The following is a 16,042-nucleotide window of genomic DNA, read 5'->3' on the forward strand; positions in this document are numbered from 1 at the left end:
AATGAATATTGTAAAATAAGTATTCAAGAGTGCATATTTGCTAGGAATATTTTTTTTTTGATAAAGTATTATTGTTTAATAAATAAAATATCAAGTTTAGTTCATTGGTCTAGTACTCTAGTGGATGTGGGCATCACTTAGACTTTCTTCTCAACATATTTAAACACATTCAGAAAAATTAAATGTTTTCGGCAAAAATAAATTTAGTTAAATATTAACGTTATATTCTCTTCGTTTTAAAGTATTCTCTTCGTCTTAAAAACAATTCTAGTAAACATTAGTTCTAAATTTTAATGAATAAAAATCGGTAAGTACATGCAACGTATCGATATAATAATGAATTATTGAATATAAAATTTAACATTAAAAATCAATCTGGATTAACGAAAATAAGGGGAGGATAACATGACCTTTTTAATTTTGAAGTCTCAACTTTGAATTCCCTTGTTGACAAGCTAGGTAACACGTGGTCCATTTGCCCGTCTCTCCTCAATCCTCATATGATTGTTGCAGACAGGGGCGGAACTAGCATACACCAAGGGTGTGCACCTGCATACCCTGATTGCATCAAATTAAACATATTTTGAAGCAGTTATGCATCATAGAATTGATTCGGTTTGATGGTTAAACGTGATATTCAATACTTATGAGCCAAGTGATCCGTGTTTGAACCAAACTATAAGCATAAATTGATTTTAATTTTCTTTTTGCTCTTTATTCCTCTCTGTAGTACTTTTTAAGAACTTTTAAACAACCATTAATTTTTGGACTTCATAATTGCATACCCTAAGTAAAAATCCTGGATACGCCACTGGTTTCGGATAGATTTATCATCTAAATAATATACTTTTCATGTGTTTTTAATACTTTCAACGATCTTACTTATGTATTGTTTACACATTAAGTTGATCGACTTCAAATATTAACAAATGCCGAGTAGTCATATATACTTCTTTTGTTTTTTTTAATTGACTCGTAATAGTCCTTTTGGCACGTAATTTGAGCAAGATATTAGAGAATGTAAACAGCACTTAATAAAAATTAAAATACCATAAAGTTCCAATTCACTCATCTTAGTGTATAAAAAAAATTATTAAATGGTTCATTTACCTTCTCTATTCCATTCTTCAAACCTGCGTGTCATAATCAAGTAAAAAGAACAGAGAATATATAAACGATTGTTATTATACAAATTATTGTTGGATTAATGATTGTTATTATACAAATTATCGTTGGATTAGTCTCAATATGTAACTTTTAAGTTAACTAACTTTTTAATTGTACTAATATAGTAATACATATGTGGTATATAGTTAGATATCTTGATTTTAAATTTAGGCATTGATAAGCGTAAAATTCAAATCTTTGTATTATTGTCCGGATTAAAATCTTATGCCACACATTTTAGGTTCCATTTGTGTATTACTTTCTTCTACATATTGATATTAATGTAATTTTTATTGTAAGATATAAAAGGCAATTGAGTAGGATAAAAGATTCAAACGAGTATTAAAGATTGTAGAAAATATTACTCTATGTTTTTCCTTTTCATATTTATTCATAGTTAAATATAAAATTCACACTAGTTTGGACCACTAAAAATAATTAAAGGGAGGAAAAGTAGTCACGACCAAAGCAGAGGAGTAGGTCATTGCGTGTGAAAAAGTTACTATTCTTATTATTAGCATTAATTGGTCAACAATGGAGAAATAATCCTTTTTTAAGTTTTTAATTGTCACGTTCTCAATTAGACATTTCAATCCAATATTAAATTGATATTTTTTCCAAAAAACGAAAACGTCAAAAATTATGAGGGGTTGGTTACCACTTGCTCTTATTAAATCCATTTGCATGTACATGTATGGAGCTCACATGCCTTGTCGGGTTGGCGGGGCCCGAATTCAATATCACCAAAATCTAATATCGTAATCACATAAGGCCCTGTTCTGTTCACCTTATTTTCACTTATTTCAGGAAAAATAAGTTCAGATAAGTTCAGATAAGATAAGTTCAGGAAAAATAAGGGTTGGCCAAGTATAATTTATAACTAAAATAAGTTTTGATAAGTTCAGATAAGTTCAGTTAAGTACAGATAATATAAGTTTAGGAAAAATAAGTGGAAACCAGGTGAATAGAACGCAGCCTAAAAGTTGTGTGCTTGTGTATTCCTATACTAGTATTCTTTGTGTTAGTACTCCGTAGATCAAAATTGAATGATAGTGAAGCAAAAAGTTTTTAACCCGCATGATGCACGATGTTTATTTAGTATAGTTTTGGTGTGAATTATTAATGTTACTTTAAGTTTATGTGTTGTCGTGGTTAACTAGGTAATGGAGAAGTTATGTTGGAAAAGTGTTGTATATTTGTATCCAAAATAGTCAAATGTAACTGTGTATAAGCTCGCGAGTTCTGTTCATCTTACAAAATATAAATTTCAGCTCTGGTACGGTTCTATATATGTTGTAATTATGTTTAATAAGTTTATTTTCTCAACTTTACTGCGGAGTAATTTCCATTGACTAATATCTTTAATTATTAATGAGTAAAATTATAAAAATTTAATATTATAAAACTATACGATGAGACGATTATAACAAAACCACACAAGGCTATATTTTTTCTTATGTATAAATCACAATTGATAGTCAAATTGTATTATATAAGAATACAATTGTGTAATCTAAAAAAAAATAAAAGGAGGAAGTATTTGCGAAAAGAACGCATCCTAAGAGATAAATCATTTCACTAAGGTTCACACCAAAATCTATACTTCAAGATAAATCATTTCACTAAGGTTCACACCAAAATCTATACTTCAAAAAAGTAGAATCATGTTAAATTAATACGAAGTACTTGTTAATTTGTTTAGTATACACATTTTCCCCTTGTTTAAATTTGTTTTCTATGATTTTCCACGGTTTTTCCATCACTATCAAGGGAAAAAAGTGTAAAAAATAAAACAGGCAAAACACAACTATTCCGTAGTTGATTTCCACAATATTTCATTTCCCTTGTTCTATTTAAATTACCAAACATGTTAAAATTAAATAATTCTCATATCTCCACAATTTTACACATTTTAAAATAAAATCGCTACTCGAAACATTTCTTAAGCAACATAAAGTCGGTTAACACTTGAGTAAACTCTATGTCATTGAACAATCGTACGAGTACTCGTACTTGCGTAAATCGTTCACGTAGATATCGGCATGGCTATTGCTAGGTACCGCTTAGGCTCTGAGTTCGACGGGAGACCAAATATTAAGTACACATCATGGATTAACATGGTAATGCTGCAATGCTACGCATCGAAGGCAAATAATTGAATGCCTATATAACATGTTTCATATAATCATATCTATGTAAATGACGGAGTATTATTATCTCATTTATTCCTCCTCTATTTAACCAAACATACAACTAACTACTTAGAATTCAGGGGAGGTTTAAGACATTCCTTAGAAGAAACAATGCATATCTCCAAATCAGCATCAGCCTACGCGGTAGCGCCATGTGTAAACCAACTAATGGACGCTATATTTTTTAGCTCCTCTATATTCACATGTTAAATTCACATGCTATAATTCATTTACTTATATTCCTTCTGTTCCAAAATTATTGTCCTGATTTTTATTTGGGCATCCTAAATTTCCTGATTTTTATCCTGATTATTGTCTTGTTTTCTTAATTGGATATTATTTTTCTCAGTTTCTCATACACTATATTCCACTTTTCTACTTTCATGTACACTTTCTCACTTTTTCATACACTATATTCCGCGTTTTACACTTTCTCTTTCATTATATTCCACTTTTCCACTTTCTCATATACTATATTTTACTTTTCTTAAAACCCGTGCTTTTGGGTAAGCAGATCCAGGCCCTGGTCTTATGATCCCCATCTACTGCATTCGCACCTGGAATAAGCTCCGGGAAAGCGCCCTTCCAACAAGCTAAGGAATCGGAGCGTGTAATCAAACATGACTATAATTTTGGGACGGAGGGAGTATCATTTTGTCATTCCCAATATCAATTGCTAAGCTAGGCATTGGAGAGGGATCTCCGAGCTCACTCCCCGAATTTGATTCAACTGAACTCTAATTCTAGCTAATTAAAGAAAATATTATTCTCAATCTAACTTACACCTATAACAACATACTTTGAGATATTATTATGAAGAGCGGAATGATTTAATTTTTAAAAGAAAAAAAATACGGAGAAAAACATTACTTCGTATCATTAATAATCAATTATGCGGTATCTACAATAAAAAAAGTAGATCTGTATATTCGAGATTTAGAGAAAATACATCATTGTTATGATCACACGATTTTGCATTCTAAAACACATCTCGTACTCCAAGTTTTCTAGCTTGACGTGAGCATCGCTTTTTGATGTTTTCGCTCTTTCCAAATAGAGCCATTCGCAATCGGCACACAAATTATTCCGATCGACGAGTTAACCCGTATAAATCCAGATCATTTTACCAATTATTATAACCCTAAAAAATAAATTCTCATTCATGAATAATAGACGAGAATCAATAAACTAAAAAGAATCTAGGAAAACCTCGGGAACTTCTTGCTCCCTTTATCATTGGTATGTTAGATCAATACTAAGTATATCTTTGTGACTAGTACTCCAAATTTTAGTACGGCGTCATGCTCCAAATCTTCGTTTCTTTTCCGCGCTTGTTCAAAGTCAGATAATTAAGGAATGGAGGGAATAAGATAATACATCGTGTCTCATGTGTGACCAGCCACACCATCAACTTGATGGTGTGACACGCACAACTAATATGAAGAAAGTTATTGATGGGTGTTACTTGATTTTCTATGCTGGTGTTACTTATATATTGAATTCGTTGTTACTTTTTCTGTTTTACTGCAGTTTCATGTTAGAGGTTCCTTGTATAGACCGGTGTTAGTTGACTTTCTATGATTATGTTACTTATTCGTTGTTTTCTTGTTTTACTGTAGTTTCTTGAATTTCATGTTCGATGTTCCTTATATAAACTGATGTTACTTGACTTTTTATGCTGATGTTACTTTTAGTTATTGCAGTTTCTTCAATTTAATGTTAGAGGTTCTTTGTATAGACTGGTGTTATTTGACTTTCAATGTTGGTGTTACTTATATATTGTATTTGTTGTTGTTTTTCTTGTTTTATTAAGTTTTCTTCAATTTCATGTTAGAGTTTCTTTGTGTATACTGATTTTACTTTATTTTCTATGCTGATGTTACTTTATTTTCTGTACTTTAAACGAGCTGGACTTATTTATAAGTGTGAACATGCCACACCATCAAGTTGATGGTGTGGATGTGGCTGGTCACATATAAGACTTAAGGAAGATAATAATACTAGTACAATAATACCCGTTTCTTTTTCTACACTTATTAAAAAAAAAGGATTGATTGAGAAATGGAGAGAATAAACCTACCAAGAAAGGCAAAGGAGTAGCAGCTTTATTACCCGACTCTTCATTCTACCTCAAATACACGTTCGGGTATGAATATGTACATTTCGACATTCATTTAATAATTAAATCATGTAATGTCGTGTCGGACACTAAGACGAGTACCGTGTCCGATATGAGTATCTGATCCGAGTAATATACAATACAGTGGGAATATATTTTTTTCCAAAAGGTAAGAAGAATGCACCCAACTGCATCAAATCCTCACACCGGTCAACCTCTTCCCAAACTGCCCCTATCACGAATCAATCCCCTTGGTAGGGATTGGAATATGTGATGTAGATCTTGGTTATACAAACCAAGTCACCTTATCGAACCTCAATTTATGACTGATGTTTGATGTATCTAAAAAACAGATAATGGATGGTCCTCAAAATCACCCATTGACAGCTCAAGTTCGATTCCACTAGCTCTACCTCTACAACATCGAATAAAAAACTCGAAAACGACATTATAGAATATAATACCAGAACAAATATATATCATATACTATATTCATTTCAACTGAGAAATGAACTTGGACTAGCTTAAAATAATTACATAAGCTAGAAAGGTTCACAAAAATGTCAGCTCTAACTTAAACTTAAAAAACTGGGGCTTCGAATAACCAAAACAACCCCAAATTACATAAATAAATAATTAAACACTACAATTAATAACAATAATAAGCTCATTGGTTATATCATCTTCATCATATTATATATATAATGCCCTATAGTATACATAAATAACATGATACTATAACTACTAGGATTGCTGCTGCGGCTTCTGCATCTGAAACACTGGCACAGAATTCAGTCCGAGCCACGCTGCCTTACCCTCTAGGGGCTTTGCCGGGCTTCCATTTGGAATTTCCGCGGGGAGTTTGCCCACAAGCCTGTTCAATGTCAAACATAAACAAAATCAGATACTTGTTAAGAATCCACTATATACAAGCGAAATTGTAATGGTTGCTTAAGCTTTATTCTCATCACCTTATTCTTACTGCTTGAGCAAATCAGACCAGACCCGACCCGACCAGAAAAGAAAAGGCAAAAAACACTCATGTAAAACATTTAGGCCAGACCAGAAACTAGAACAATCAGACCAGATCAGGTGAACCGAACAAGGCCGAAGTATTGGTACTATGTCATGTGTTTCGAGTTCTTTGGGTTTCTACAAAACTGTAATCAGTTTCTTAGCAAACAATTCTCAAAGTGAACAACAATTTTACAACATGTATCCTTATTACCTAACTCAAAGGAAAAGAAACATGAAACCTCCAATAAAGTGAACCCCTTACCTATCTTTTCTCTTCTCGAGGAAACGGTGGAGTGAGGCCTTCCTAGCAATAGGCAGATCTGCAGGTTTGAAACAAGCGTGGTTTACATAAACAAAAGATTGATAATAATAGTTCAGAAAACCCAACAAAAGACAGATAACAATACCCCCTTAATACAAGTCATTACAGTTCAACATGCACAGAATAATTACCAGAAACATTAGGCACGGTAGCTGGTATGACGTTCTTCACAAATTTTGGAGCAACAGTCAAGTTCTGGTTTGATTTCTGGGTTGGAATCAGGGTCTGATTCAGGGTTGGTTTGGGGTTTTGGGCAGGAACAGGGGCTGCAACCGGGCTAGGGGGACTCGAACTGGTAGGTTCGACTTTCCTCTTCTTGAGGCTAGCTTCAAAGCTACAAGCTAGGTCCATGACTTCTTTTGCCTTGTCAGTCGGCAAGTCATTAAAGACCAAGACTTGCCCTCCATAGAAGATGGTCATTTGGGGAGTCGGAGGCTCGGGGTTAGCACGCTTGTTCACGCTGAAATTCGACGAGTAAAACATATTAGAAACAGATTTTCCCGTGTAGGAAAGATTGAACAAAAGTGGGAAACCATTGACCAAACAAAACAAAAATTAACACAAGCTTCAACAAATCGAACTTATGGTTGGAAGAATCATTCATGGTGTGGGCTTTTTGGCTCCTAAATATACCAACTTTTAGGTTATCTCTAGTTAACAAGAATCAAATAACGCGTAACCACTTTTCCACTTTTCTTCCTTACCTCCCTCTTTCTTTTCCCATCAATCTTCTCTCCTTTTCCTTTTTCTACTAATTTTTTTTGAAAGGAACCCACACGAGAGAAAACTAGTTTGAAATTGTGTTTTTCAAAGAAAAACAATGAAAACGTTTTACGCCAAACCAAACAGTGCTTTGGTATAAACACGATTACGAGGTTCCATCTGAAAACCAATTCCATGTGGTGACGGATTCACGGGTTAAGCGCAACCTCGAGGCCATGTTAAACATGTGAAAAACTCTCCCATCAAAGACCTCTCAAACTAAACAAAAGACAAAAATTACCCTCAAACTAATCAAAGGGGGGTAAAAAAAAACAACTTCAATAAATGAGGAGGCTCTATAATGCAACCAAAGTACATAACCCATTTTCCTCATGCAACCATATTACCTTACCCCTATCCTAAAATTTTGGGGACCCCATCAATCAATTTCTCACCACGAACAAATTTTCATGAAAAATTCGACAAATCAATTGATTAGTAATTTAATATCTTCTTACCACCAACAAAATTGCATGAAAAATTCAACAAATCAATTGACTAGTAATTAAATTAATTTATTTTAGGCTATGAACAACAAAATAAAATAGTTTAACAATCCCTTAAACTTAAAATCTACCGTATCTTTATCCTAATTCCATATTAGTCAAAAACTTACTTAATTACAACTCCAAAGTTTATAGCTCCATGATTTCAATCACGTGAAGCAACAATAACATTATCACACACACGTTATATGTACAAAATAATAGTAATTGCGTAACAAAAACAAAATAGGACGTTTACTACTTAAGGGAAATTGAAAAATACCAAGAAGAGGAAACACTTGGCGTTACCTTGAATTAAACCCAGAAAGCTGAGGAAAGAGATTGATTGTTTTCCCAGCACAAACATTTGAATCTTCAGCTGCATGTTTCCCACTCACAGGGAACAAATTCATCGTTGAAGTTGGTCCTATAAAAACCCAGAAAATAAATCAAAATCAATCCCTCAAAAAAAAAGCACATGATATAAACACAGTTGGGGTTTTAATTTATTTTAGATAATAATAGATCTATACCTCGGGACTCGATGTTTCCAGTAACACCTTGAGCGCGTTTCTCCTTAACATACTGGCTGAGAAGGTTACAAGTCTGCGAGAAACTCATCTTTTGGCCGGGAAATCTACCGGAATCACCAATCACCGACGAGCTAGACATACTTTCCGATTACGAATTCAATCAAATCGTTAAACCCCAATAACAAAATATTTAACAAAGAATCGAAAAATATTGGAGATTTTAAAGAGTTGAAGAAGAATATTTGATGGGTTGCTTAGATTTAGCCACGAGGAATAAAAATGGAGGAGAGAGAAAATGAAAAGGAGGTGGGAGAAGAAGAAAGAAGGGAGGCGGGTGACCTTTTTATAAATGAGTGGTAAATTTAATTTAAATTATTTTTGATTTTATAAAAAAAAAGGAGGTGTACAGTTGTTTGGTTGGTTGGGGGAAAATAAACACGTGTTGTTTTTAATTTATGGGAATCTTAAAAAAATGGTGAAAATTTGGAACAGTTGATTGAATTAATAATTAATTAATTAAGGTAAGGTTTTTTATTTGTTCGAGAAAGGTCCTTGGTTATGTTGCGTTATTTCTAACGTTGCCATAAACTCCGGTTAAGTGGTGGTTAACTGTTAAGTGCTCCGTAACGGAGAATCTAATTTTCCGTTTACTAAAAGGAGTGTTTAACCAATTTTTTCGAGTAATATATTCTTTGTTGATGGGAAATATACTTTTGTCAAAAGAAGCAAGGATATTTTATTTTATTTTATTTTAGTTATTTTATAAATTTGTGATGGTTTGGAAAATTGGACCATTTTTTCCGGCATTTTCTATTTACAACATTTCGTGGGTGGAGTAGAGCTGTTAAAAACTGACCCGATCTGAACCGACCCGTAACCGATCATGACCCGAAATTACGGTAAAATAGGTAACTCGAAACCCGATCTGTACCCGACCCGAAAAAACCGATAATCGATTTTAACCCGATTTTGTAACACCCGAACCCGAACCCGACACCCGACCCGAAAATGACCGATAACCAAACTGACCCGACCGAACAATGACCCGAACCCGATTCGATACCCGACCCGATGTCAACCCAAAACCGATTGTAACTCGATGAAACCTGCTATTGACCCGACTTGTGACAACCCGCTACCCGATTTACCCGAGTTATCAATGACACGACCAAATATTAACTACATTGATAAATCTATTTTAATTATTTATTGCTAGATATTGAAAAATTTAACTCTAAAATAAGTTAAACAAAATTTTTTAGAATATAAAATAATTAAAATGTATAGGTTAATTATCACACCCGAGTTTGACCCGTCCTTGAGAGTGACCCGATCTGAATTCTATTTGATCTGATTATTATCCGATCCAAACTAAGACACGAACCCGAAAATAACTGTGTTGCAAACCGACATAAACCCGACTCGATAAGACCCGAACCCGAAATTATCTGCTACAAACCGACTTAAACCCGACCAGATAAGACCTGAACCTGAAATCAAACCTGACCGAAATGTAACCCGACCCGAACCCGACCTGAACCCGGGATAGGAAAAAACCAGATATGACCCGACCTGAAATCGACCCGACCGAACCCGAACTCAACCCGAATGAAATATTGACCCGACACGACCCGATCTGATCATGACCCGAGACCCGAGATGACCCGACCCAAACCCGACCCGATGACCTGTTTTGACAGCTCTAGGGTGGAGGATCGGGTGGAAACATACTTGAATACTATTGTCTCTATTTTAAATTATGTTTATATTTTATTATTTACAAAAATATTAAGATAATGAAGGAAGAGTATGTGGCGAAAAAATATATGAATACAATAAATAATGGATAAAGTAAGAAAAATATGAAAAATACAGGTGAGTGTAAAAAAAAAAAAAAAAATAAGAATAATGGAGTGGAAATTGTAAAATGTTGTGCGGTAAAAGTATAAAGAATGATGTAAAAAACATTATAAAAATGTACTAACGTGGGATGTTAAAATCAATATGTATTAATATTTTTAATTATGTAATTTAGAGTATTTGAAAAGATTGTAATTTATAAAATACGAAGTAATATTTTAAAAATGCTTATTGAGACGAATTCAACAAAGTTATAAACATGGTCATATTTTTCCTTACGTACTTGAATAGAGTAGGAGTTAGCTTCATCTGAAACGGCCATTAGCAAAACGACTAATTATGTCGGATGAGGATTATTTAAATCAATTTATTAAAAGAAATTGCAAACTTTTCAATGTGAGTTTTTCAAATTTAAAAATATTGATTGCCAAAGTAGTGTATTGGAGGCTGCACATAATGAAAAAGTAAGAATCGTTATAAAAAACGAATTGAATATAATTTATAATTAAAATAAGTTTTGATAATTTCTGATAATAAGGTATTAGACACACAAAATCATGCTTCGGCGACAACAAAGGTACTTGCAAGTAGTAAATAATTTGCCATTTAATTATCTGAAAAGCACGTGCTCTTCGCAGATATGGGATACGTTATACGGAGTAGCCATCAGATTTCCCCAAATATACTGGGATGAGTTAGGCTCCGTTCTATTCGACTTATTTTGTCTGCGCTTATATTATCTGAACTTATTTTATCTGGAAAGATAACTTCTTTTGTCTGAAATAAACTTATTTGTGCGTAAAAATGTCTGAAAAAAACTTATGTTTTATGAACTTATATTATCTGAACTTGTCTGGATTTAGTCTCCGTTCTATTAGACTTATTTTGACTGAACTCATATTTTCTGAACTTATCTGAACTTATCTAAACTTAACTGAATTTACTTAACTGAACTTATTCTGGAAAAAAAATTATTTTGTCTGAATAAACTTATTTGTGTGTGAAAATATTTGAAAAAAATTATTTTTGCTGAACTTATTTTGTCTTGAATAAATCAACCATAACATGACTTTATCTGAAATTAGCTGAACTTATATAAACTTAACTTATTTTGTCTGAAATAAGTCAATTTAACGCCTTACCGAAATATTGTCGACGGAGAAGATATAATTTGTCTAGCATTATTGCACTTCACAAATAAAGTAAAAATACAAACAAGTCGGCAGACCGGTTGAAGAATGAGCCAAAATAACACCAAAAAATTCAATGCTTTTAAATTCACATGGTAACTAGACTATTGCTCATGTTCCGTACAATAAAGGATACCAAGCAAGAAACAATCCATAAATCGGAATATCTTTCTAAATATATTTTCTTCTTATCTATATAAAAATAAAAAATAAAAAAATCCGATAAATTACCAATTACATACTTCCTCTGTTCTTATTTATATGACACAATGAGATTTTAGACACTATTCACACAAACACCTTTGACTTCCTTTTGTAGTTTATACATAAGAAAAAATATAGTCGTGTGGGGCCTTATTAGATTCGTATCAGTAAATATTATTTAAATATCAACTTTTTATAATTTTTTCCGATCCACAATTAGATATATTAATGTTTAAAATCGTGCATTGGCAAACGTGCCTAAATAATTGTGTCATTTAAAAAAACGGAGGAAGTATATGATTAATATGCAGTAAAAGTGAACATTTAATCAAGAAAAAATTGACATCAACAGTCCTACTTATGGGCTATGGCCCCATGGGTTGTTTGCTTTAAAAATATCATACTTTTTTATTAATTCCGGGAAGTCCTACTTTAAAAGATATCAATTTTTTTTATTAATTCCACGGCGGTCCTAACTATTAGTGGTTTCATCTCAAAACGGTTCTAATCCATAATGAAATTGCTCAATTGACTAAAATAACCACTAAAATCAGCTCCGATACCCTATTTCTTTCTCTGTTCACCTCCTCACCCACTTTCATATAGGTATTTCAATCGGTTGACACATTTTAATTATGAACTAGCTTTTGGGCCCGTTCTTCGTACGGGCTTTTACTCACTTGAAACTATTTTTTTGAGGGAGAAACTACAAATTTCCAAACAAATTAATGATAAGTTACATGAACCACAATTGCACAAGCTGCTATTATAATGCTTAAACTAAAAAATAACGGCAATCTACCTACGAATGCATATATTTACAAAGAAAATGCCAATTTATACCCGCAAAAGAATGGTTTCATCTAAGATGGATCAATAATTTTGCTGTCTAAAATTGTAGAAAATAGTCTCTCATAACTGAAACCATTTTCCAAAAATTTAAAACAGTCTTTCATCACCCCCTTGTCACCTTATAATCCAATCCTTTGATATAATATCTTATTGCTGAATTCTGCACATTTGATGTCAATAATAATTATGAACCAACAGTAAAAATATCAACTGCTCATATATACATATAAATGGAATTCAACTTAAAATAGAGTGAAAGAGATAGAAAGTCAGCAGAGATCTTGAGGCAGCCGACAACGTTCAATTGTGCCTTGATAGTTTGGGATGAGAAATGCAATCCAAGTGAGTATCTGCAAATGAGGTACTTATAAGGGATTTTGAATTTGTAAGGGATCGGATGTTATGAGTTAAATGACAAACACAATTCAGTTACATTGGAAGGGGAGGTGGAGGGAGAAGAGGAGAAGATTAGGAATTGAAGAAATTAATTCATTACTTCATTGAATTAAATTGAATTAAATTGAATTAAATTTGGAGGTTATAGAAGCTGAAAGGGAGAATTGAAGGCAACGTGTCTTCAAAATGTTGTTGCTTACGTGTCCGCCACATGTCTTCAAAATGATGTTGCTTATGTGTCCTTGAAATGGAGATGGTTATGTTTTTTAAATACTAGGTATTGATAAATTTGGAGGTTATAGAAGCTGAAAGGGAGGATTGAAGGCCACGTGTCTTCAAAATGTTGTTGCTTACGTGTCCGCCACATGTCTTCAAAATGATGTTGCTTATGTGTTCTTGAAATGGAGATGGTTATGTTTTTTAAATACTAAGAGATCACTTTGAGTTAATCAAAAGAAGACTAATTACACTTAATTGAGACTAATAATGTCAACTTTTTCTTTAAGCAATCAATACCTTCAGTTTCCTGTGGACTTGTGGAGTGTTAGGCCCTGTTTAGTTCACCTTATTTCAGGACCTTATTACTTATTTCAGATCTAATCAGATCAGATCAGATCAGATCAGATCAGATCAGATCAGAAAAAATAAGTTCAGATCAGAAAAAATAAGTTCAGATCAGATCAGATCAGAAAAAATAAGTTCAGATTAGATCAGATCAGATCAGATCAGACCAGATTATTATTATTATTATTATTATTATTATTATTATTATTATTATTATTATTATTATTATTATTATTATTATTATTGGTATATGTTTATATCATTGTTATTATATTTAATATTTTATTACTATTATTGCTTTAATAAAAAATAATGTTGTTGTCGTTGCAATTAAAATCTATCATTTAAGGCATAAAAAAACATTAATAAAACATTCAAATTGATCATGTCCAAATTAAAACCATTAAGTCCAGGTTAGAAACGATATGATCAGGTCATGTCCATATCAGAACTAATTTTTATAGATCAGAACCATTATATATCCAGACTAGAACTGATAGGATCAGATAATATCTAGATCATAACTGATCTGTACAGATCATGTCCAGATCATGTTCAAATCTGCAAAGATCTTATCTACATCAGAACCGATCCTTACAGAACCAATATGTTCAGATCAAAACCGATTTGTACAGATCATGTCCAGATCAAAATCGATATGACCAAATTATAACTTGTCTAGATATCGACTCTATACAGATTATGTTCAGGTCAGAATTGATCTGCAAAGATCATGTCCAGATCAGAACTAGTCTGTACAGATCATGACCCGATCAGAACTGATCTGTAGAGATCATGACCTGATCAGAACTAATCTGTACAGATCGTGACCAGATCAGAACTTATCTGTACAGATCATGACCAGATCAGAGCTGATCTGTACAGATCATGTCCTGGTCAGAACTGATCTATACAGATCATGTCCAATCATGTATAGATCAGAACTGTACTGTACATATCATGTCCAGATCAGAACTGATCTGTACAAATCATGTCCCGATCAGAACTGATCTGTACAGATCATGTCTAGAGCAGAACTGAACTGTACATATCATGTCCAGATCAGAACTGATTTGTACAGATCATGTCCAGGTCATAACTAAACTGTACATATCATGTACAGATCAGAACTAATCTGTACATTTCGTGTCCAGATCAGAACTGATCATGTCTAGTTCATAACTTATATGTACAAATCATGTATAGATCAGAACCGATCTGTACATATCATATCCAGATCATAACTTATATGTACAAATCATGTATAGATCAGAACCGATCTGTACATATCATATCCAGATCAGAACTTATATGTCTAGATCATAACCGATCTATCTAGATCATGTATAGGTCTATCTAATATAAGGAACAGTTAAATCATGAGCAAAGTCAAGTAAATAATAACAATATTATAAATTTGTGTAATATTTATTTTACACGTAAGTCGTTTAATATTAATAAATGTAGATTTTTGTTTAAACTTAATTCAGAAGAATCAGATCAGATAAGATCAGATCAGATCAGACCAGATCAGATCAGATCAAATCAGACCAGATCAGATTAGATCAGATCAGATCAGATCAGAAAAAATAAGTTCAGATCAGATCATAAAAAATAAGTTCAGATCAGACCAGACCAGATCGGACCAGATCAGGAGAAATAAGGTGAACTAAACAGGGCCTTAATCCGAAATTTCATGTCCAAAGAACACCTAATTAAGTTCCGTTGACATGCTATGATGCTAAGCGAAGCAATTAGCAACAACGTTATTAACAACACGTGGGCCCTCAATATCCCACAATTTGATGTAAAAATATACCTAATTACATTGACAATATAATACTACGAACACAATAATGACATGCAAGACTGTGGCCTATTCTCTATATAAAGTGATCGACATACATTGTTATTATTGGCTAGCTAAGAGAATTAGCGCGTTGTATCTTGTATGCTTCATACGGAGTACTTCGTAGTAAGTTATACGGAGTAATAAATATGTACTCCGTATGACAATTTGTAGTATATTGGGCCTCTAGGTTGGGGCTCCGCAAATTTTTGGTTATACCTGGGTACAGTCAAAGCTGGATGTACACCCATCCAAAACGATGTCGTTTTATGTTGTTTAAAATGAACATTAATATACTGGTACAAAAATGAACATTTACTATTTCGGAAATGAACAATTTATTTATTTATTTGGAATGAACATTTACTATTTTGGAAATGAACATTTATTGATTTATTTGGAAATAAACTACAAAAATGAACATTTACTATTTCGAAAATGAACATTTATTTATTTATTTGGAATGAACATTTACTATTTTGGAAATGAACATTTATTTATTTATTTGGAAATAAACTACAAAAATGAAC

General features: G+C 32.8%; 1 protein-coding gene across 1 annotated transcript; it reads right to left on the bottom strand.

Moving 5' to 3' along the window:
* Nucleotides 1-5,936: 5,936 nt before the first annotated feature.
* LOC110793062 (protein TIFY 10A) lies at nt 5,937-8,935 on the bottom strand. Its single transcript, XM_021997900.2, has 5 exons — nt 8,598-8,935; nt 8,374-8,491; nt 6,949-7,277; nt 6,758-6,815; nt 5,937-6,352 (listed from the first exon to the last, which is right to left on the bottom strand). The coding sequence occupies exons 1-5, from the start codon at nt 8,734-8,736 to the stop codon at nt 6,223-6,225; spliced, it is 774 nt and encodes a 257-aa protein (XP_021853592.1). The 5' UTR covers nt 8,737-8,935; the 3' UTR covers nt 5,937-6,222.
* Between the last annotated feature and the right edge of the window lie 7,107 nt (nt 8,936-16,042).

This window comes from Spinacia oleracea, chromosome 2 (assembly GCF_020520425.1).
Source record: "Spinacia oleracea cultivar Varoflay chromosome 2, BTI_SOV_V1, whole genome shotgun sequence".
NCBI classification, from domain to species: Eukaryota; Viridiplantae; Streptophyta; class Magnoliopsida; order Caryophyllales; family Amaranthaceae; genus Spinacia; species Spinacia oleracea.